Source organism: Pseudorasbora parva, chromosome 10 (assembly GCF_024679245.1).
Source record: "Pseudorasbora parva isolate DD20220531a chromosome 10, ASM2467924v1, whole genome shotgun sequence".
In the NCBI taxonomy this organism is placed as follows: Eukaryota; Metazoa; Chordata; class Actinopteri; order Cypriniformes; family Gobionidae; genus Pseudorasbora; species Pseudorasbora parva.
The window spans coordinates 36,120,197-36,145,816 of record NC_090181.1 but is presented as its reverse complement, the minus strand read 5'-3'; the positions used below and the strand labels follow the sequence as shown (position 1 = coordinate 36,145,816).

General features: G+C 41.7%; 1 protein-coding gene across 2 annotated transcripts in view; it reads right to left on the bottom strand.

Annotated features, from left to right (window-relative positions):
• zmp:0000001267 (b(0,+)-type amino acid transporter 1) overlaps positions 1–23,725 on the bottom strand; it is a 168,448-nt gene extending 144,723 nt beyond the window's left edge. Inside the window, exon 1 of one of the 2 annotated variants that reach the window (XM_067456014.1) lies at positions 23,522–23,725. In XM_067456014.1, coding sequence (XP_067312115.1) covers positions 23,522–23,569 — 48 coding nt within the window. In that variant the 5' untranslated portion in view covers positions 23,570–23,725. Of the gene's footprint in view, positions 1–21,861; positions 22,728–23,521 lie in introns of those variants that run through there. The other variant, XM_067456012.1, reaches the window with a different exon arrangement.
• Between the last annotated feature and the right edge of the window lie 1,895 nt (positions 23,726–25,620).

The window sequence follows — 25,620 nt, the reverse complement described above, 5'->3', positions numbered from 1 at the left end:
AGGCCGAACGGGACCACGTTGGACGTGCTGCCATAGGACCCAGCAGTCTCTGAAACTGCTTCACAGTGCGGCTGTGGCCTAGCTTTATAGCTGAGACTTCCGCCTGTATGGACTCGACACGAGTGGGGGACTTTCAGGCCCACATCATAGTTGAGTCCCATATGACTCCCAGAAACGTGGTCCTCTGGGAAGGCGTTAACACACTCTTCTTCGTGTTCAGTCTCAGCCCCAAGTACCTGAGATGGGACAGAATGACATCCCGATGTCGAACTGCTATCTCTCGCGACTGGGCCAAAATAAGCCAGTTGTCGATGTAATTGAGTACATGGATGCCCTGGAGCCTGATAGGGGCCAGCGCTGCATCCAGGCACTTGGTGAAAGTGCAAGGGGAATGAGCTAGGCCAAAAGGAAGAACCCGATACTGGTACGCGTCGCCCCCTGAAAGCAAACCTCATGAACCTCCTGTGGGCAGGGAGTATGGAGATGTGGAAATATGCGTCCTTCAGATCAATCGTGACGAACCAGTCCTCGAACTGGATCTGACTCACAATGGCTGGAATAGTGAGCATCTTGAACCTGAATCTCCTCAGAGACCGATTCAAGTACCTCAGATCTATTATCGGACGCAACCCCCCATCCTTCTTGGGAACAATGAAGTAACTGCTGTAAAAGCCTGATTCCCCATCTGGCAGAGGAATACGTTCTATGGCCTCCTTGACCAGCAGGGAGCGTACTTCTTGTTCCATAACCTGCCTCTGGGCCGGGGGGACCACAGTCCAGACCACACCATTTAACATCGGTGGTGGAACTGTGAACTGCAGTCTGTACTCCCTCAAATCGCCCTTCGGTTCAGAAGCCTTCTGGCTAGAATGCCGTCTCTGTTGCCAAGCTTCCTCGGGAAGGGCGCGGGAGACGACGCTCTCTTTTTGCTACTGCCGGTATGCAGCGCTGGTGGACGGCTGGGACTGCCCACTCGAGGCCTTCTTGACCGAGGACCCCGAGCGGATAGGGAGATATTGCCGAATGGCCGCCGACTGTTTCCTCACCTCCTGGAATCTCTCGACGACGGAATTTACAGCGCAGCCAGAGAGACCCGCAGGGGCTTTTGGGGAATCCAGAAGAAATTATTTCTCCTTATCCTTCATCCCTGATAGATTTAGCCAGAGGTGCCTCTCCACGCACACCAAACCAGCCATAGAGCGGCCGATGGCACAGGTCGTCTCTTTGGTGACGCGGAGAGACAAGTTGGTGGCTTTTCTAAGCTCTGTAATATCGTCCGGTGACGGTCCCACACCTTCATCGAGCCATTTTATAAGCCCTGCCCACCAGGGAAGAGGTATCCCTGCATGGCTTGGTGGGCAGGACCGGGGCTTTCAGGGACGATGCCGCTTCGGGAGACAAATAGCTCGCTAGTGCCTCCTCGATGCATGGCAACGCCCCATAGCCAGCCTCAGACGCACCGATGACACACCCGAAATCTAACACCAGGGGGTTCGATAGCCGTGCTGAGCATGGTTTTTCCCACGACTTACACAACTTATTGTGTAAGTCTGGGAAAAACAGCAAGCCCCGTCGTGGTGACTGAGCCCGCTTTTTGAAAAAGCGTCCATCCAGCTTGCTCACAGGCTGGACTTCAACTTTTTCCTGTGGCCATTCAATGCTTAACTTTGCCACAGCGTGGGTCAGCACATCCACCAGCTCTTCCTGAGCTGGAGAGTGAAGAGGTGAATCCACCTGCACTTCACCCGCCTCCAGGCTGAACTGATCTGACCCCTCAGAATCAGACAGCATCAGCACTGGGTTATCTGCCTTGCGGGAAGAAGCAGCATCGCGGGCTTCCGCACGAGGTGGGAGAGCCACTGAATCCTTGGACGAGGAGTGGGAAGATGCCTCAGCACGCCCGCCTCCCGTTGCGATATCCAATTGAGAGCCCCATGATCGCCGCCACCGCGCTGTCTCAACAGGCGTGGGACCCGATCCCTGGGGCTCGCAAACCTGGCCGGTCTCAGTGAACACAGCCAGCCACAGCACTTGGAGCGGCAGCTTCTCACATCCGCTACTGAGCGTGCTGCGCACCGAGACACTGCACACACAGCTGGTATGTGTCCGTGCCCATAATGAAACGCGGGCACGGGTGCACACACCATCAAACTGCTTGCTGGCCATGCTTAAACACTTTCTTTTTGATTTGGGACAGACAAACAATAAATAGATGAACAATATTCAACACAGAGCGCCTCCGCTGAAGAGCAAATGCTATCTTTACTATATGCTGGCGTCCTCTTATAGCTTCCGCATATGCCATCACAATATTACGTCATGACGTAGCACCAATCAGATTGGTGACAGATTCCATTCATGCTTCAGACGCCTTATGCTGGGGGCCAAGCCAAAACCCACCAAAACAAAAATGTGGAGAGGCTTCAAAAGACGCACAATCTATGATCAATAAAATATACTGTCTATTGTATTAGGGTCATTTCCAACACACCAACAGACCTGGTGTGTTGGAAAGAGTTTATGAAATTTGTTAAAAGTCTCAGTCTAGAAGGCACCAAATTCAAAAATAATTTCACATTTCTACTTCATTGATGACCCAGTTTAAATACCTGGGTCATCTTCCCAGCGCTGAAGTACCACTTTAAAGTGAAAGCAGTCGAATTAAGTTTTGCTGTCTCTCAGTTTCTCTTTGTCTTGTTGTTTGATTAACCTTAATTAAACTCTCAGCTCTTGAATGCCAAACTTTGGCAACTTTGTAAGGACTAACTGTTTTTGTTGTTATGTAATGACTAGCTTTTGCAACTTTTGTAAGGATTAATCTAATTTATTCAGGGAAGACCAATATTAATTTACATATGATTATTTATTAAATTTCTTTAGTATTTCTTACCTCAATACTAATGTTAGACCTACCTGAAAAAAAGTCTTTAAAAACATTTTTAAAAAAAAGATTTAGGTGAGATAATATATAACAAGGGTCATCTATGAGGGGGGAATCCCCCCATTTTCAGAAATAATAATTTCCCTGAATGAATGTCTGTAAAATTCCCTATAAATAATTCTATATGATAAAAAGAAGGCTTCAAATAGGTCGGTATCTGTGATCAGATCAGCAGATACTATACTTCCCGTGATCAGCGATCGGCTCCAAAAACCTGATCAGAGCACCCTTATTATTTAGGAAGGATCGCATTGATTGGCATACAGTAGCTTGCATTATTAGATTTTTTGGATCTGATGTAGTTGGTTCCTCAACTATATCAGATGTACATAATATTAACAGAAAAAAAAACTTGCAATAGTTTTGTCCTTTGTGACAGAAGCCAGTTTTGGTGTAACATGTAAAGTTTTACAAATAGCTGCCAATTATTAAATGTAATCAGTGTTTTAAGAGGCTACATCCCATTAAGCTGATCAGAGCATCTCTAGAAAATACCGAGCAGACTCCCCAGACCAATGTTCAATCTTAAATTGAGCTTGGTCTGGTGATAGCCAGACAAATTATAAACTAGAAAATCATTCAAAATCATAGAAAATCATCAAATTACCTTCTGTAAAGCCCATGTATAGAAAACACACACACACACACACATGCAATTTCAAGCATGCTAAGTCTCAAAAGCACCCAAAAAGATAATTAAACTTTGACACTTTGCCATAGCAACAGTATATCAAATATCAGGAATCCACTATATCGGTCATGTTTTCACATTATACTGATGAAGTTTGAAGTAAATCGGGTGAAAGTAAGACAATGATTCAAAACATTTTTAAAAAGTGACACACATCCTGCTGCCAGTTGGTGGCACCATAACTTTGACTGAATATTGGCATGTAGATGTCTTCAGGCCAGGACTCTTGTCAAACATGTGAAGTTTGAGGCAGATCGGACATTGTATGCCTGAGTTTAACAACCTTCTATGTCATGGCGAAACATTTGTGAGGCCGCCTCGGACCACACCCTTCAGGGAAAACTCCAGATTTTCACAATTTAACGCCACGAAGGCCTTTAGATTAGACTGTGCAAATATGAGGTTATGATTAAATCTCTAGGAGGAGTTTGTTAAAATACAACGTCTGGCAATGGCAAAAACTGCACCAATTTACCAAAGAAAATTCCACTTCCTGTTGGTTTTTCAGATTTGGCACCGCGGATCTTTTTTGTAGATATTGGGCTGTTGAATGCGTCTACTGAATTTTCATACTCGTACATGAAACGTAGTGCAAATGCCGCTTAATTTAAATTTTGTAGGTGGCGCTATCGAACCATTTTGCCACACCTAATTCTGAAACCCATATCAGATGTATATTTTTGCCACTTCTGATGCGTGTGCAAAGTTTCATGAGTTTTCATGTGTGTTTAGGCCCTCAAAAATGTAATTCATTTGGGAGAAGAAGAATGATGGACTGAGCAATTACAATAAGGTCCTCACACCTCAATCCCTAAATATTTGACTTCTTGTTGGTCCGAGCTAATGACTGTAAATTAGAAAGTTGTCCAGCTCAAAGAGAACAATATATATACAGAGTTTGGTGACTGAAGATAAAACTAACCCCCCCACATTTGACAAAAGATTGCATTACTTTTGTCAAAAGATGGCGCTACTGAGCTCCTCCACCATGCCCGTTTTTAATGGGTCCTGCACACTGTGCGATTTTTCAAAATCCTTTGCGAATGTCCCTTGTCAGACTGTACGAACATGATCCCCGTGTCACACTGTAAGATCTCAGTTGGCATTAATGTCAGACTGCACCTTATGGGTCCTGCACACTGTGCGATTTTCAAAATCCTTTGCGAATGTCCCTTGTCAGACTGTACGAACATGATCCCCGTGTCACACTGTAAGATCTCAGTTGTCATTAATGTCAGACTGCACGATAGTTTAGGCGCGCTAAAAACGGACGCGCGCAAGAAATCTCACCCGGAGCTTTATATCATCAATGAATGACGCGTTCGGTGACGGTGAGCTGCATTACACGCGGGACTGAAATGCTGGCTACAAATAAATCTCTAGCTCTCGTTTTGGTCATAGTTTGTCTTGAAAAACGGAGATATTTGACTGTCGTCGTAGGAGAAGTCACACTGCAGGATTCTGTGCCAAATCTTCTGACACTGCCAGAATTTCGTCTGTGGTAAAATTTGATCGCAGAGCTCATTAATCGGCGGCCGGTGAACATGTCAAACTAACGACCAAAGACGTCAGATTTTAGCCAAGGATCTGAGGAATCTTTTAGGATTTCCTAAATTTGTCTCAGACGGCCAAATCGTGGCCAAAATCGCACAGTGTGCACCCGGCTTTAGTGAAGGTGCGCTAAAAACGGACGCGCGCAAGAAATCTCACCCGGAGTTTTATATCATCAATGAATGAAGCGTTCAGTGACAATGAGCTGCATTAAACGCGGGACTGAAATGCTGGCTACAAATACATTTCTAGCTCTCGTTTTGGTCATTTGTCTTGAAAAACCGAGATATTTGACTATCGTCGTAGGAGAAGTCACACTGCAGGATTCTGTGCCAAATCTTCTGACACTGCCAGAATTTCGTCTGAGGTAAAATTTGATCGCAGAGCTCATTAATCGGCGGCCGGTGAACATGTCAAACTAACGACCAAAGACGTCAGATTTTAGCCTAGGATCTGAGGAATCTTTTAGGATTTCCTAAATTTGTCTCAGACGGCCAAATCGTGGCCAAAATCGCACAGTGTGCACCCGGCTTAAGTCTTTGCCCATATCTACTGCACAGCATGTCTGATGTGCAGTGTTGGGCAAGCTACTTGGAAAATGTAGTGAGCTAAGCTACCAGTTACTCTACAGTAAATTAAGCTTCACTAGACTGAAGCTACCCCCCTGGGAAATGTAGCAAGCTAAGCTACAGCAACTTAAAAAAAGGAGTTTACTACATCTAAGCTAATTTTTATTTATTTAATTTTATATTGAACCCACTTCATTCCAATCAATGCTATTTCAGTGATCAATAAAAGTCAAGCATATAGACACACATTTTTTGTAGTTATACAAAAACTGTCCGAAATCAATTCGGCAACAAAAACATGTGATCCATAATATTAACAAAACCAGGGGCCTATTGCACAAAACTAGGATAAGGGATTAAGCCGGGATATCTTGGGGATCTTGTCATTTTATGCAAAATTTAATAGAAAGCTGTCATGTAAACATACCCTGAAGGCAAACTCATACCAAGAACGATAACGATAATGAAAGATAACTGTATATTAGCGGATAAATTGAGCCAGGATCACCAAAATATCCCGGGTTAATCCCTTATCCTAGTATTGTGCAATAGGCCCCTGGTGTCGAGTGTGTGTGTGTGTGTGTGTGTGTGTGTGTGTGTGTGTGTGTGTGTGTGTGTGTGTGTGTGTGTGTGTGTGTTTGTATGTTCATCTGTATGTGTATGATATGCATACACAACTGTGTGTTTGCATTTATGCTTAATTTAGACTTGGGCACTTTTGCAGGACAAACTGTAAGTTAATTTACAACTCAACTTGTACAAAAAAAAGTCCAGTCCAGAAAGTAAAGTAGCAAAATAATTAAGACCTGCTCCAAACAGTACCAACATGGCAAAAAACAAAACAGCCTTGTGTGTGTGTGTGTGTGTGTGTGTGTGTGTGTGTGTGTGTGTGTGTGTGTGTGTGTGTGTGTGTGTGTCCCACACACATGAAACAAGTTTCATTCATTCATTTATATCAAGAGGTGGCCAGGCTAGACCCCGATACTTTTAACAAGAGGTGTTTATTCAAGAGACACAATAGATTTTAAAACTTTGCAGTTTCTCTTTTTTCACCACGCGGACGATGCGCGTTCAACAGCGACTTGAGCGCTAGGGGAAAAAAATGTCAACCAGATATTTAATCTGGTTAAAGATAAAGATCGGGAAAGATCGCCTATCCCGTCTTTACGCGCTCACTGCCAAATGAGTACTTTGAAAGGCTCGCGCGCCCATCTGTGCACCTCTGCGCAAGGCAGAAAGGAACGTAGAAATTGAAGTATATCCACGTTTTTATCAGTTGAGTTTCCAATTTGTGCTTGATCCTCAGAAATGCTTGGGAAAATATAACGTTAGCTTGTTGTGGACGCTACCGCACTACTTGATCAACAGAAGAGCTTCGCTACTGAAAAGCTATTTCATTGAGAAAACAGCGACGCTACCACCACGCTACTGAAAAATGTAGTTAAGCTAGTAGTTTCACTACTTGTAGCAACGCTACTGCCCAACACTGCTGATGTGTGTGTCAAGTTTCATGTAATTTGAAGCATTTTAAGAGTCTCAAAAGCAGCAAAAAAGAATGTTATAGATTGATGTGTTGCCGTGGCAACAGTACTTACAATTTTAAGAAGTGCTTACCAGCTTTATATCTGCTATGTTTTGACATTGTACCGATGAAGTTTGAAGTAAATCGGGTGAAAATAAGATGGTGATTTCAAAGCATTTTGAAAGTGACACACTTCCTGCTGCCAGTTGGTGGCGCTATAACTTTAACTCACAATAGTCACATCCATGTGATTGGGCTCTTACAACGAACACACAGCTGAAGTTTCATCCAAATCAGTCAATGTATGCAGAATTTATAACACACTTCCTGTTTCCCATTTCTCGCCATAAATTTGTCTCCTCGCCACGGCCAAGCCGTTTGAGATATGAAAAATCTGCCTGAAATTTAGCATCCTCAGTGTCTTGACTTCATTCTGACCGAGTTTGGTGCTGATCAGGTCAATCACCTAGGAGGAGTATGTTAAATTCCAGAGCATGCTTTTTCTGAACAACCCATAATAGCTCATATCCTGTTGGGCTGACGCATAACTTAAAGCATGAAAGTTGTTTGGCCCGATGAGATCTAAATGTGTACCGAGTTTCATACATCTACGTGCAAGTGTGTTTGATATATGGACCAAGTTTTCAGACCCCAATTTAGGGGGCGCTGTCGAGCCCCCCCTGCCATGCCCGGGTATCAGCTTTGGTCCGGCCGCAGATTTTGATGTGTGTGCAAAGTTTCAAGGGTTTTCGAGCATGATAAGGGCCCCGAAATTGCCCGAATAGTCGAAAAAACTAAATTGTCCAAAAACAGAACAATAGGGCTCTGCGCCCTTTCAGGGCTTGGGCCCTAAATATTGGGGGAATAAAGGGTTAACTATCAGGAAAATTAACAAATCATTAATACTGTAAGTATTTTTTTAATTAAGGGGTAATTATCTGTGTAGTTACAGGGCGGGCTGTAAATTAAAGTGGCTCTTGTTCCCCTCTTGATTTATGTAGTGACAGGTTATGTATGAATCAGCAGGCTGTAAATTAAAGTGGCTCTTGTTACCATCGTTTCATGTAGTTAGAGGGTAAGTACAATAAAAACACATAAACAATCTGATATCACTCATAACCATTTATTTAAAAAAATTAATATATATATATATATATATATATATTTTTTTTATTTTTATTTTTTTTAAACAGATTTACAACACATTCATTTCTCTTTTTCGGCTTCATCCTCCTCTTGTTCCTCTTCTTTTTCGTTCTTGCCACAGATGAATCTTAAGTAGGAATCTCACATGTCTGTAGCTAGTATTTTGTATTAATGTGCGTGCAGAAATGTCCTCACCGTTTACTCATCTTTTACCCTCATGCCATCCCAGATGTATATGACTTCATTTAAAATAAAGAATAAAGTTGTATACTTAAATAAATAATCTCTGCTAATGAAAACTCATTTGGGTTTCTAAGAGTTACAGAATCACACAGCTGTTTCACATACAGCAATAACTACAGTAATACATACGATCCCAATGGATGAAGCAATGTCTTCTGAAGTTAAACAATAAGTGTTTGTCAGAAAAATAACAATATTTTACATTTTTTTAAACTATAGACTATATAGTCTAGAGTTTAAAACATTTAAAATATTGTTATTTTTCTTACAAACACTTATCATTTAACTTCAGAACGACATTGATTCATCCATCTGGATCGTACCATCAGTGGGATCGCTTACGACCAGCAGTCATTTGCATGTGCATGCGAGGGTTAATGTCACGCTTGACGTATCTTGAAGCGGATATGCCATGCAGATGTCAGATGCTGTCGGTTTTTATTAAATTTTTTTAATGCTCATGTAACCCTTCTGTTCGGACTGGGACTTGAACCATTGTCCGCCTGCATGAGAGTCGGATGCTCTAACAAGGAGGCTAAAGGCTGCAACCTCTAGCGTCGGTCGCTAGAGCGTCCTTTGAGGTCAGAGGAGTGAGGTTAACTCGCACAGCAACTACTACTAAGCTGGCCTCTGTTACACTCACCCCCTAAACCTCACTCCCATCCGGGTCACGGCACCAACGTAATCCCTTCTGTTTAGACCGGGACTCGAACCCCGGTCCGCCGGCATGAGAGTCGGATGCTCTAACAAGGAGGCTAAAGGCTGCAACCTCAAGTCGGTCGCTTGAGCGTCTCTTGAGGTCAGAGGAGTGAGGTTTACTCGCACAGCAACTACTACTAGCTGTCCTCTGTTACACTCACAACAGTATGCAAACATTAACATAATATATGATAATAGCAATTAGAAACAAACAACACTAGAAGACAAGTGTTACAAAACAGAGAGGACACGGAGAACGGTGAAAACTGACAAAGAGTTTATTGAGATGAAACCAGGATGAGGTGATCAGAGGTGAGTGCAGGCAAGATGATTCCAGGCAGAATGACAATAGGGTAATACAATACGTCTTTGTTGTAGATGAATGGTAGGATGGCAGACTGACTGGAGTGATGGAGATGAGGAGCCAGGAGACAAGACGTGGAGACACTCGGGAGACAAGGAGACACAGGTAAGTTTTCAGGTGAGTTCGTGGTAGTGAGCATAGGCAGTAACGTTCGATGTACGTCGGACTTGACCGATGAATTGGGATCCCTATGGAAAACGCCACAGCTACTACCACTTCCAGCGCCCTGCGGGAGTCCCTCGGACCCCGTCTCAACGGGCGGGGAATTTCCTGCAGGGAAAGTCACAGTGCCATCGCACAATACCCAATCAGTGGACTATTGGATAACGCTGGGAAAGAGTGCCCATGGAGGCCGCTGCGGAACCCACACTCCCCCGAAGGGGATAACATGTGGAATTTACACGTATGGACTGGGCGTGGGCAGTACAACATACGGGAATCCCAGGGTTGGCCCCGGCCCTGTTGGGCAGGGGACAGTCATTGCACTGAGACGGCAGAGTGGGCTCTGCCAAGGGAAAGACACGGGCACGCTGTAGGGAGCCATACCGTGGAGAATACACATATGGGACCACCGTGGGGGTTACTACATATGGAACCCAGCCTAACACAAGGTCCACAATGCATACGAGTGTTAGACTTGGCGTCAGACTCTCTGCCATGTCTGACTGCCGCGGGTTGTGGAGGACTCGACAGGGTTCGCCATAGTGGGGAACTCGACTGGAGCATATGAGCGCACGTATCCGTTCCATGAGGAAGGGAATGGCGCAGCAAGCCGACACTAGAACGGGCCCTTTGGTGCCACCGACTATGAGAAGTGAGTGCATGGGAAGATACCGGTTCTACACATAGGCTATAAAATCTAGCGAATGTGTTGGGTGTCGCCCAGCCCGCAGCTCTACAAATATCTGTCAGCGAGGCACCACGAGCCAGCGCCTAGGAAGAGGCTACACCCCTGGTGGAGTGGGCCCTAATCCCGAGCAGGCAGGGCATGTCTTGGGACTCATACGCCAAGACAATGGCATCTACTATCCAGTGGGCCATCCTCTGCTTGGAGACAGCCTTTCCCTTCTGCTGTCCTCCGTAACAGACAAAGAGCTGCTCTGAGGTCCTAAAGCTTTGCGTTCTGTCCATATAAGTCCTCGGACATACAGAGAAAAGCCAGTGCTGGGTCTGCCTCCGAAGGCAGCGCTTGTAGGCTCACCACCTGGTCCCGGAAGGGAGTGGTGGGAACCTTGGGCACGTATCCGGGCCGGGGTCACAGGATTACGTGAGAGTAGTCCAGGCCCGAATTCCAGGCACAATTCATTGACCGAAAATGCCTGCAGGTCCCCTGCCCTCTTGATAGAGGCCAATGCCGTCAGGAGTACTGTCTTTAGAGACAGAATTTTAAACTCTACTGACTGCAAAGGCTCAAAGGGAGGTCTCTGAAGTGCACTGAGCACCAGAGACAGGTCCCAAGAAGGTATTGGGGGGGGGGGCGAGGCGGATTTAATCTCCTCGCGCCCCTCAGGAACCTGACGATCAAGTTGTGCTTCCCCAAAGACTTACCTTCAACTAGTTCGTGATGGGCCGCGATTGCGGCCACATACACCTTGAGGGTGGAGGGAGACAGCCTTCTCTCCAACCCGTCCTGTAGAAAGGAAAGCACAGCCCGACCGAACATCTTCGGGGGTCAAGAGCACCAGTTGATGAACAGGTTCCACTTCAACGTATAGAGGTGCCTCGTAGAGGGAGCTCTAGTGGAAGTGAGGGTGTCTACCACAGTCCATGGCAGGCCACCTAGAACCTCTGTGTCCTGTCCAGAGACCAGACATGGAGTTTCCAGAGGTCTGGATGAGGGTGCCAGAGGGAGCCCCGTCTCTGAGTCAGGAGGTCCTTCCTCAGAGGAATGGGCCAAGGAGGTGCTGTCGCAAGGAGCACTAGTTCCGAGAACCATGTCCTGTTGGGCCAGTATGGCGCCATCAACAGGACCTGCTCCTCGTCCTCCCTGACCTTGCACATTGTCTGTGCAAGAAGGCTCACTGGGGGAAACGCATATTTTCATAGGCCCCGGGGCCAGCTGTGTGCCAGCGCATCCGTGCCGAGGGTCCCCTCGGTCAGGGAACGAAACCACTGGCAATGGGCCGTGTCCGGGGCGGCAAACAGCTCTACCTGTGCAGCCCCGAAGCCATCCCAAAGCAGTTGGACTGCCTGGGGATGGAGTCTCCACTCTCCTGGAAGCACTGGCTGCCGTGAGGGCTCATCGGCCACAGGATTGAGCCGGCCCGGAATGTGAGTGGCACGAAGTGCCCTTAGATACTTCTGACTCCATAACAGGAGGTGGCAGGCGAGTTGTGACATGCGACGGGAGCATAGACCACCCTGTTTGTTGATGTACGCTACAACTGCAGTGCTGTCCGTACGGACCAGAATGTGCTTGCCTGGGAGCGGCGTCTTGACGCGGCTCAGGGTAAGACAAACTGCTAACAACTCTAGGCAGTTGATGTGCCATTGCAGTTGAGGCCCCGTCCACAGACCTGAAACTGCACGCCCGTTGTACGTGGCACCCCAGCCGGTGGGTGAGGCATCCGTGGAGACAATCGCATGCCTGGATACCTGTTCTAGGGGCGCCTCCGCCCATAGAAACACAGACCACGGGCTGAAGGTTTGGCGGCACCTTGGTGTAACTAAACCACGGAGGGCTCCGCTGTGCCACGCCCACCTCGGGACTCGGTCGTGTAGCCAGCGTTGAAGCGGTCTCATATGGAGCAGCCCGAGCGGCGTGACCGCCGTTACGGATGCCATATGCCCCAGGAGCCTCTGAAATTGTTTCAGTGGGACCGCCGTCCTGCGTTTGAACAAATTCAAGCAGTTCAACACTGCTGGATGCGCTCCTTGGTGAGACGCGCTGTCAGGGCAACCGAATCCAGCTCCATACTGTGAAAAGAGAACCTCTGCATCGGGCAGAGTCTGCTCTTCTGCCAGTTGACCTGAAGCCCCAACTGGCTGAGGTGCTCTAGCACCAGAAGCCCGAAAGGTGGGGCTTTGAACTGAAATTCTCGTGCGTCCAACACGGAGCGTAGAAACGGTCTGTGCCGCGGGAGAATCGAGTACGCTCCCTTCTGGTCGATCGCTGCAAACCAATCTTGGGGACGGATGCACCTAAGGATGCATTTCTGTGTTAACATTCCGAACGGCAGCCTGTGAAGGGACCAGTTCGAGAACCACAGATCCAAGATCGGCCGTAACCCGCCACTTTTCTTGGGTATAACGAAGTACAGGCTGTGACAGCCGGTCTTCATATGGGCTGGAGGGACCGGCCCGATCACGTCCTTCGCCAGTAGGACTGCGATCTCCGCCTGAAGCACCGGGGCACGCATCTTCAGCACGAAGGTGAAGTGAATGCCCCTGAGCTGGGGGGGGGGGGGGGGGGGGGGGGGGGTCCGTCGCCACCCGGAGTAGCTCCCGGAGGAGCTCTGGGCCAGGAATACCCTCGTGCATGTCCATGAGTGCCTGTGTTTGATGCACCTGAAGCAACGCCATGGCATGCAGGGCGGACACGGCCTGGCCACAGGACCTGTAGGCCTTCTCAGTCAGACCGGAAGAGACTCTACAGGCCCTGGACGGGAGCTTCGGGGGGCCGTTTTTTCGGAAATTTAAATTAGGACACTGAACTGTTTTGTAAGTACCTACATCCAGGTAACACATTTCTGCGACGAAGGCATAGCTAGCTAAACTGTATCCTATAGTAACTAATAGTACTCGCGATTGAGCAGCAAACTGATGCAAATGTGCTCTAGTTATGAGCCTCAGTGCGTCATCGACAGTTATAGCGGGGCCAGGATAAGAGGCTCCAGTGCGTCATCGAGCCAGCGTTTTAGCCCCGCCTAGAAAATCCGGAGCACAGCAATGGTGAAAAACTGTATAACGGTCTAACTCCACAATTTAGTACTTTACAGTTCACAGTCTTTGCAGTGTGTTTTAGCAATACATTTCTAACATTTATAATGTTTAGAATATTTTCATAGAATTGCCTTTACAGGGACTTTAAGTGCTATTGTTGATTGGCGTGCTGATGGAGTGCAGGTGCGTGTGATCAGTACTCTGGTGACTGTAAAGCCTAGTTCAGACTGCACGATTTTCAAACTCGTCGGGTCACTGCTCTTTTCACACTGCACGATGGTTTGACGATAGAGGGGTTCACACTGCATGACTAAACAAGAGGAAGAATCGCTGACAACTCTCGCGCTCTCCGGTGCGCAAACTACGCTTCCCAACTACACGTGCGATGTGACAAGTAAACAACGCAAGATCACACGTGCGACAGACCGGAGTTCTCGTGCGAGACATAGATTTGTTATTAAAAATGATAAACTGCACTAAGTTTGCTTCAAACTGTATATGCGCGGATTTATGGAGAAAAAGAAAAAAGATTATGGCGAAAGAATCTGATTTTCAGTCAGAACGCTGTTCACACACCAGGAGTTTGAATCGCCGACAGGTCCAGATATTTAGCATGCCAAATATCTCAGAAGCGTCGGCAACTCGTCTGCGATTCTCTCTGATCGCGTCTTTGATTATTCACACAGCGTGATTGTCACTCGATGCACAAGCACCAATTTGCCTATGATCTCTGCATTTGTCGGCGATTTCACAAAACCTGACTGTGACTCAAAATCGGGGCAAAAATCAGGCAGTGTGAACTAGGCTTAAGCGTGGTGTCTGGGAAAGGGTGGAGCCTGGCGTGCTTGTAACAACAAGACAGATCCATCAATGGAAATTACGAATAAGAGGAACAAGAAAATAAAAGAAAGACAAAAGGGACAAAACGTGTCTCTTTCTGTCAGGACGTTATCATTTGAAATTAAAAGTTTATTTAAAAAAAAAAATGAATAAGAAGTGTCATTGATCTATTCTGAATTTGAAGTCGTTTTTTCAAATAAATATTTCTGAGTGATATCAGATTGTGTATGGTTTTTATTGTACTTAACCTGTAACTACATGAAACAAGAGGGGATCAAGAGCCATTATAATGTACAGGCACGCAGAGTCGTACTTACCCTGTAACTACATGAAACAAGAGGGGAGCAAGAACAAACTTTAATTTATAGCCCGCAGATTCATACTTATCCTGTAACTACACAGATAATTAGGCTACCCCATAAATAATTTGTTAATTTCAAATAATAATTTGTTAATGTTCCCATATACCTACAAGTATTCTTAGGCTACTTAATAGTTACACTATAATTGCCCAACATTATGCTGTAAATTAACTTTTTCAGAGCTGAAAACTTCCTTGTTAGTCAAAGAAAAGCTTTTATAGACACCAGGCTCAGCAAACGGTCCTGTGCTTCCTACTGGCGTCAGTGGGCGATGAAACACCGCCTCTACAGAATCTACAGCGCGTCTAATCCAGTAGCCCTGCTAGCTATAGCCAACAACAATAAATATGCCAAGGAAGATTAAGATATTGCGCTATTCCTGGTTGTGGAAAAACACAGTCGCTGCATAAGCTTCCTTCTGATCCTAATATTAATGAGTGGTTGAACTATTTTTAATTAAGTTCCAGCTCACATGGGGAAGACATTCAATTCAGTTCACTGCGGGATTGTTTGTAAACAAATCTTCGGTCGATGCTGGATTGGGATCCGACAGGAATGGTGCAACACACCAGTATGTGAGTAAAGCGTGTTTTTATATGTAATACTACTGCATTGTTATAGATGCTTATGTGTACGTGTCTAACAGAGCATACATTTAGTACGCTGGACTCGTATGAGCCAGGGCTCGCAAAGCCCGGCATGACGATGAATCTCTTAGTATACCGTTCTTGTTCTGCTAATCTCTCTCTCAAGTTGATGTCTGAAGGGCGGCGCGCACGCCAAACGTGTATGTGTCTGCGTGGTTTGCGTTTATATCGTCCGATCTTGCGGGTTATGTGTAATGTAAAAATAGTTCAATCAATCGGAGGCCAATGAGAAATAAAACATTGTTTTTGTTTGATAAAGACATTTACGAGCCCTGTGATCGAGAGAATACCCCCCCCCCCCCCCCCCCCCCTTTTTTTTGTAAGTCACTTTGGATAAAAGTGTCTGCTAAATGATTAAATGTAAATGTAATGTAAATGTCACTGACAGGGGAACTTAAGCTTATTAAATATAAAAATCTTCTCCAATCCTAGCTGTGGGCGTTTACTTCCGAGTCTCCTGCACGCCCATCAAAACCCAGCATTTTGGAGAGAGCTTCAAAACCAGTGTAGAAAATAGCCTATTACTTATTACTATTAGATATGATGTTTTTGAATGTAAAAACCACACCAACATCATTAGTCACCGGGCCGTAATCTAAAGCGTTATCACATTTATTGATATAGAGGTTTAATTCTTGCATCTAAACACAATATAGCGTTGGTGTGAATAAAGGCATAGATTCGCAAACTTTGCCCGTAATGGTAACACTTTATAATAACGTTCAGTTGTTAGTCATTTATAAGTGGTCAGTTAATGATGAACTAATCATTTACAAAACATTCATAAATGATTATCAAGTGATATGCTAACATTTTACGAATGTTTTGGAAATTCCGTTACAAGTCATTTACAAGTGATTAGTAAATTATTAACTAATGATTTATGAAACATGACTACGCGTTCATAAATTATTAATGAGTCAATTGTTAACTGTTTTACTTATATTTAGTAGATTCAGTTTTAAGTAATTTACAATTAATTAGTTAATGATGAACTAATAATTTACAAAACATGACAATGCATTTAATAAATGTAACTTGTATGTTTTGTAGATTCAGTTATAAATTATTTACAAGTTATTAGATAATGATAAACTAATAATTTACAAATCATGATTATACATTCATAAATTATTAATATGCTAACGATTTACAAATCTGTCATAAGTTAGGCCTATCTTTAAAAAAAATAGCATTTCATAAAATAATCAAACAGATCCTTAGTAAATGGTGAGGTTACTAGTTAATATATTACTAATCACTGAAATGTCAAAATACCATTATCTCATTAAATTGTTAATCATGAACAAATGATAATCAAACCATTAGTAAATGATGAGTAGCCTATATAAGGCATTCCCAATGCATCAGATCAAGACGTATTTAGTTATTTGCATTTGTAGACATGATTTTATAAATATTAATAGGCTACTTTTATTGCAAAAAACTGACTAAAAACAGTATAAAACTATTATGTTGCATTCCAAGGTTTCTGAAGTCATACGCTATCTTTATGTGAAGAACAGAGTTGATCTTAATGTTTTAATCTTTGAAATGATGATACCTTTATGAACACATATTTATCATTCAAATAATAGAGGGAATGCATCGACATCACTTTCCCGCCGTAACACGCCCCCTCAGCCGGGGCTGAGTGGCAGAAGAGCTGCTGCATGACTGGAGTTAATGGAGGAAAACACGAGTAGAGCAAACAATCCTTACAACTTACCAAAGATTAAGTGATCCATGGATAATGATGTGCAGCCAGGAATCGTGTTTTCCTGACATTTTTACGAGCCTCAATTCGACAAGAATGTTTATAACTGTCATTCATCACATTTTTCAAGTGAATCCCGCATGTATATGTGGATGGGTCCGTGTTTTGAAGCGTGTAGTGGTGGTAATATACTTTATATTCACTAAAAGCTGTCACTCATTCAATAAACGCAATCTCACAAAGATCCGCAGTGATGTTGGTATACAATGAAGATATTTATATGTTTTATTTATATATATATATATATATATATATATATATATATATATATATATATATATATATATATATATATATATATATATATATATATATATATATATATATTTAAAACACACGGGTAGGTTTAGGAAAGGGATTGGTTATGTGACGAATTGGAGTTAAATGCTTACAGTAATTAGATGAATTACCTATTTACACATTTCTATTGCAACTGGTGAGGAATAGAAGAATTTAATTTTCACATTTAACGTTACATTTGTTGTAGAAATCAATGGACGCACTTGTAACGGGTGAAAAATATCTACAAATGATGTGTAAAACATTTAGAAGTGATGAATAGTCTACACTTTAGATTAGGGGATGCAGAAAGTTTTGTAAATGCTTTGTATACATGTACAGATCATTTGAAACGGGTGATAAAGATTTGTAAATTATTTATTCATGTGTTTACAACATCATCTCTAACAGGTGATGAACACTTTGTAGTGTGTACTTTAATGTAAATGCTGACTGGTGAGGGTATAGACAGCTGTCTTCTCTGACACGTGCACCTGATGCTTCACTGGAGGGTAAAAGCAGTTCATATTATCACTAGACCCCTCACAACACAAGTCTGCACCGTTAAGTGAAAGGATTTAACTTAATTTAGCACTGCAATCCCCTGACTTTGTCATTCTAAAATGGTTATTAATTTGACAACTAGTAATTTATCATTCTTTAAAAAATAGCTTTAGCATAAATGCATTTTGTGGGTTTTAACAGACTAGCTTAAAAATTTAATGATGTATCAAAAAATGTATATTCATTCTTTACTAATGGTTTGATCATCATTTGTTCATGATTAACAATTGTTTATTGAGATAATGGTACAACTGACATTTCAGTGATTAATAATATATTAACTAGTAACTTAATAACCATTTAAGGATCTGTTTGATTATTTTATGATATGCTATTTTTTTAAAGATAACTTACCACAGATTTGCAAATTGTTAGCATATTACACTTGATCATTTATGAATGTATAATCCTGATTTGTAAATGATTAGTTTAGCATTGTCTAATTACTTGTAAATAATTTATAACTGAATCTACAAAATATACAAAAAAATAACAATTTAGTAACATTTATGAAATGGATTGTCATGTTTTGTAAATCCTTAGTTCATCATTAACTAATCAATTGTAAATTACTTATAACTGAATCTACTAAATAGATGTAAAACAATTAACAAATCACTCATTAATCATTTATGAACGTGTAGTCATGTTTCATAAATCATTAGTTAATCATTTACTAATCGACTTGTAACGGAATTTACAAAACATTCATAAAATGTTAGCATATCACATTTGTGAATGATTAGTTCATCATTAACTAACCACTTAAATGACTTAGTTACAACTGAACGTTATTATAAAGTGTTACCAAAGTATCTGCAACGGCGTTAAGCGTTAGGCGCTCATCTGTGTGAAGACTACACAGTAAGCACGAGCCACAAGAGAAATCTGTGCCACTGATAACAGTCAGCGGCAACGAGTGCCAGATCGCCTCTTATTTAACAAACAAATTAAATTTTGCTCTTCTAGTTAACAAGAGATGTTTTGTTTGTATTAGTTAGGTTCATCCGTGCTACAAGATGTTTCAAAAAGGGGTGGTGACGTCCCATCCGCGAATTACGCCTACACTGTAAAAAAATATTTAAAAAATAAGTTACCTGGTTGCCTTAAAATTTTGAGTTATTTGAAATAAAAAATTTGAGTTAAAACAATGATTTTTTTGAGAATCGACAACCTTCATTAAAATATTCATTAAAAGTTAAAAGTTTTATTTGCGATGACTCAGCCAAATGGTGCAATTTTCATGATTTATCCAATTTATTTGTGTGATTCTGATACAATAATATTTTGAGTTTCTATTCATTAAACCAATTACCTTCATTGTATCAACTCAAATTTTTCATTTCAATAAACTCAAAATTTTAAGGCAACCAGGTTACTTACTTTTTTAAGTTAAACCAACATTTTTTTTACAGTGTATGCATATGTAAAAAAAAAAATTCTCCAAATATGCACAGTTTTTAATTACAAGCCCCAGTGAATCTAATTGAATTCAAATAACCTGCAGCAGCAGACGTGAGTGAATTCAGAATTCATTTGTGTAGTTAATCTATGATGGATTGGATTATGTGTCGAATTTTTGAGAGTGGCTGCAAAATCGCTGCAGTTGATTTGGCAAGTTGAGGCAGAATAAATGACAGAAAGCAGTATGGATAGATAAGAATATCAGTATTCTGGAAGCTTTTTATAAGGGTTGATATCTATTAATCGATTTAAACAAAAAATTTAAAAATGGAGGTGGATAAAAATTAAAAATGGAGGTTGTATAAATTTATACAATAGAGGTGGGCAGATCGATACTAATATCAATACCAACGTTGGTATCGGTATTGATCAATACCAACCTGAAAATATCGATACTTAAGTTTCAGTTTCTCTCGTTTTGCGACCTGGCCGTGTTTGTCAAAATGCTGCTGCTGTCAGAGCAGAGGAAGCTCTCAAGAGAGTGTGCTGCTCGTGCTCGAGTCGACACTGCTCTCCTCCCCCTCTCCTGTTTTGTACCATCACGTGACTCACCACTATAGCGCTACCACCAGCAGTCAGGCGCGCGCGCCGCTCAGCCACGCACTTTAATTTTCAGCATTATATCGTATTACAAGGAGAATTTGTTTTACATTTTTTATATTTATTGTGAAGCAAAACTTTGTGACTTTGTTTATTTAAGAAAAAAATCCTGAAAAGAAGTGCACTAAAAAGGAGAAACATTTTTTGTTAACATGCTACTTGAAAAGAGAATTTGTTTTTACATTTTTTATATTTGTGAAGTAATCATTTTGTAACTGTTTATTTAAATAAAGCAGAAGTAACCAAAAGTTGTTTCTGAACAAAAGCTTTTGTAGCACTGATTAACTTAAAATGCAAATCACAAAAACAAATTAAAAGTCATGAAAATTCATCTTGATTTAGGTTGAAGACACATCCACCTTAATTATTAAAAAAGTATCGGTATCGGCGATACTGGCCCTGTATTTACTTGGTATCGGATCGATACCAAATCTAGCGGTATCGCACACCTCTATCATACAATTTAAAATTTGACACAGATTTAACACTCACTGGTGTCTGAAAGTGAACACTGAGCTGAAAATGTATTTATATGTCTATAGTTAACTAACCCTGTAAATGTTCAAGTTAGCTGGTAGCCTGATATGATAACTTAAGAAATTAGTAGCGGTGTTGACTCTTTAATGATGGACCAGAGGAGGCCTGATCAAGCAACTGACGGTGAAATGTAATTGGCCCTGGCACACAATAGCACACTTGCTTTTTGGCCAGACAGTAGAAACACTCCTATTAAGGTCACAGGTCATCTCAACCAGTGACTTTAATATGATGATTATTCCTCTCTCACCAGAAGCTGCTGTAGAACCCTCTATTGGCAAACCAGCAAACTCAGAAAGTTTTTCCCCCACATTGTACATTGACACTGCAAGACTGGAATACTGTCAGAACACAACCACCTAGCGCCATACATTTTCAATTTGTGTATATAGTGCAGTGACAATAAAGTAATTTGTTTTGGGTTTCATTTGTCTAATTTTGAAGGTAGCAAAGTAAAGGTTGAAGTTGGTTCAAGTAAAGCAAAGTTGGTTGAGAACATGTTAGTTGAGAGTGTACAGAGCTGTAATATAGGAAAAAGGAACCTTGCTACATTGAAAAGGCTATACAGTATCAGTATACAGGCTATACTATCCTATTTTGGGCACATTATTCCTATACATCTTTTTTTGCATACAAATACACCCTGTTCCTGATATACATCCGCTGACTAAAGGCCTGTTCACACCGACATGAATTTGGTCTGATTTTCACATGCAATTTGTCTGTTCAGAGTCAGACAAATGTGAAAAATATCAGTCCCTCAATTCACAACACAAACATGAAGCTCAAGGAAGGGATTGAAAACAGCCACTCTACTCCTCTCAGTCCACTGCAGTATAAACGCACCATTAGAACCAGTCTCAAAAAAAGAAAATGATGTATGTGCAATTGTTCCTGTCACTTGTCATTAAACTCTTTTACAAATACTATCACATAAATGCACTTTCAGATCCATTGTAAATGACTCGACATCGAATTCTAGAAGATTCACATCAGGACACTGTAATCTTTGCCCTTGATTTGTAAAATGCACTGTATGTTTTGTTACAGATTTCAAATAAATAATTAAATATGAACAATTAATAATAATATAGATGTCTTTCGAATTGCACTTTGTGTGCAAAACTATCAAAGTTAGCTCCCTTTCTGTTGTCAGTATGGAAAACATTGAGGACATAATTACCTCAGAATGATTGATCTCTTCAGTAACATGGTTTAAAGTGTTCCAGCCATCATAGGACCACAAACCCTGGTAAAATGCTATTCCCAGGTGTCTGATGCTCAGCTTGGTCCCATCAAAGGAGTTTTGGAAGCTGTTGGAGATGTCACCTTGAATGAATAGCACAACTCCCCCAATCACAATTATTATAAGTGCCAGCAGCTTCATAGCCATGAATAACACTGTGACTGTGATTGAGGAGCGCACATTCAAGCAGTTCACAGCTGTCAATGCTATAATTCCGAAGGCTGCTAAATATTTCACTGCTCCATTTGGTGGTAGGCAATCATCATAGAAAGGTGCAAGGGCATTTTGGGCAAAGATAAGTGCCACTGCAATCATGCTAGTTGGTCTCATCACAATGTTATTGGTGAAAGCACATATAAAGGCCATGATATTGCCTGAAGTGCGCAAGATGTAAATATACTCTCCTCCAGACTCACGAATAACAGTTCCTAATTCAGCGTAGCACAAAGAAGCTAGCATGGCCAACAATCCACTGGCAGCCCATATTAACAGACTAGCACCTGGACTCCCAATATAAAGCAGAACATACTGAGGAGACATGAAGATTCCAGAACCAACCATAACCCCTGCAATGAGAGACACTCCACCCAGCAGCCCTACTTCAGTCTTCAGTTTCAGCTCGTCAGGTAACCTGTCCTTTTCAGCTGCCATAGTGGAAAAATGAAGGCTGTGACAGATCTCTTTGAGTTGATTTCAGGGTTGATTTCAAATGGACAGTATGAACAGGAACAAGTAACAAACGTAAAAATTTAAAGAGGTTTTTATCATTACTAGTTTGCGATCAGTATGGACTGCATTTGGACAGCAATAAGGTTTAGAACATGCTGGTCTCTGGCTATTCATTTATCTTTTCCTGACTAATATTTTATTCAAGTTCTTGAGGTTAATGTGTGATAGAGAATACAAGTTCATTATATACCACAATTGAGAGAAAGTTTGCAGTAGTCTTGGCACTATTTTCTAGCAGTAATATGTGTTCAAAAATTAGAAGGAATAAATAAAGAAATAATAATGGTAACACTTTACAATAAGGTTTTATTAGTTTGTATTATTTAACTACATTAGTAAACATGAACTAAAATAAACTGAATTTATACAGCATGTATTAATCATCGTTAATGTTAATTTAAATATTTACTAATACATCATTAAAATCAAAATTGTATTTATTAACATTAGTTAATGCAGGGTGAACTAACACCAACAATGAACAGCTGTATATATTTTTTTAAATTACGTACATTAACAAAGATGAATAAATACTGTAACAAATGTAATTGATATATCAAATACCAAACAATTTCTCCATGGTGACTTTGCAATTTGTTCACTTTGGTTCCTTCCCTGTTATCAAAATTACATACATAAGGTCAGTGAAATTGCATTTATCTAAATCAGTTATATTGTTTCTATATTTATTTTTCTACATCAATTAAACCCTTTTTCCCCTGATCGTTTGATCCACAATGCACATGTAGGTGGTTCACTTTAATTGTGGGGACATTTGGTACAATGTAAAAAAAAAAAAAAAAAAAGCACGCACGCACGCACACACACATACACACGCACAATAAAATTATATTAAATTTTAACTCACCTGAAGAAGCAGAGCTTTTGGGATGATCATCCTCATGGATTGCCACATTTCCCTGAAGAGTATCTGTGAGAGTCACGACACAAAATTCTCTTAAGGTACCTTGTGATGTGCATGTTGTGACAAGTGTCCCGAGCGCTCATCAAGCGTTGCCCTGGAAACGAGGCAGTCACACCTGCACCCGCTCATCACGGGTTGAGCCGTCACACCTGCAGATCATCAGCGGGCGGCTTTATAAACCCGCCCGCCGACAGGTGATGTCTCCAGAAGACTCGGTTAACTGGTGTCTCCGGTTCCCCCTCAGAGAGCAGCGTGTGACGGCCAGCCCTCACTCGGACAGTAAGAGCACGGACCCTTATCACCGCGAGCACAGAGGAAGAGCGGAAGAGAGAGAGAACCACGCCGTAGAGCACTCTACACGCCGCACTTACTTTCATTCAACCCTCTGACACCAATAAATCCACCCTTCGGGGATTTCACCTGCCATCCTGTGTCGTGTACTTCTTCACCCCGTCACAGTGTGTTAAAGGGAATATCTATTGTCTCACCTAAGAATACTGGGTTGGGCTGGCTTGAGTTTAAACAACTGTCATCAGGGCTTTCATTGTTATCATCCAAACGGTCACCTGAACAATGTGAATTAGAATGATCAAATTAGCTTAACCAGATTCAATTTAAGAGAAAAATGTTTCATACTCGCCAGATGTTTTGACACACAGAGCTTTCTGAATAAGTAGACTCTTGACTACTTTCAAGAAAAGACATAAGACATTCAAAATCTGAGAAATAGAATTAGAAAGCTGATTCTGCTAAGTTAAAACATAAACTTACCATGGTGTCTGGGAGTTTTGGTCAGCTGAACATTCTTTGTCTTCATACCAACTCGCTTCATTGCATTTCTTGACTTCTTTAAATGCACATCTGTTTATCACATTAAAATTAGTATGATCACCTAATCTTTTGTCATAACAAACCTTGTATACACAATGAATAAACAATGTATAGGCCTACACACCATTGTGTATACAAATTTTAGGAAGATATAGAAGTAAGTGGCTTTTAATACACGAATGCATGGCTTTTCTAACCGGGGTCAGGGGACCCACAACAGGCCTCCAGAGGGTTGTAAGGGTCTTCATAAAATTCATAAAAAAACATAAATATTAATATATTCAAACATTGTTATAGTCACATTTTTAAGTTCTTGATAGAGACATTTAAGTGTTTCTATTTGTTTTTCATCTGTAGTATGGGCTTGGTATTTCTTTGTAAAACTAAGCTAAAGGTTCATCATATATGGTGGGTTTTGGCAAAATAAAGTGTAAAAACCTCTGTATAGTAACACATTATACACACCATTAATACATTAATTTATCTTTTGTATATGTGTCGATATGTTTAAATCACCTGAGACATCAGAGCTTGTGGGCTTGGGATCATCCTCATCTTTTTTCCCACTTCTCTGAAGAGTATCTTTAAAAATAGATTATGCAGAAGAAAAATATTTTTTATTAATAAAAGTTTAGTTAAAAAGTTAAAACACTGTCACACTGAACTTGTACACATTGAACTGAATGAGCTGAATATTGACTAATGTTCAAAAGAAGAAAAAAATCAAACTAATAAAAAAATGGATTGAAAAAATAAATAAAAGTGCTTTAGCAAGTTCAAAGTTCTACATCAAAGTTAAAACAGGCTAACCATGGTATATAGGAGGTTTGGGCAGTGGGACATTTCTTGACTTCAGACCAGATTGATTCATTTCATTTCCTGACTGCTTCAAGTTCATATCATCTGTTTAGTACATTCAAATAAAAAATGATCACAGAGTTATGGCTAAATTGTTTTCTGCATACCAATCTGTGGCAAGGGGGGCGTGGTTCAGCGAGGTCTGCAGCGGGAGAGAGGGCCGCGGGACGAGCGGTAAGTGAGTGGGTTGGACGCAGATTAATAACACCTGTCTCTTGTTCTAGTAATGAGCGCGGAGACGGGATAAAACACCAGCGGAACCGGAGACCAGGGAGAGAGAGAGTCGGACTGTTGATGCGCCCCACTGAGATATCCGGAACCCGGAAGTGCGTGACCCGGAAGCGAAACTGAGC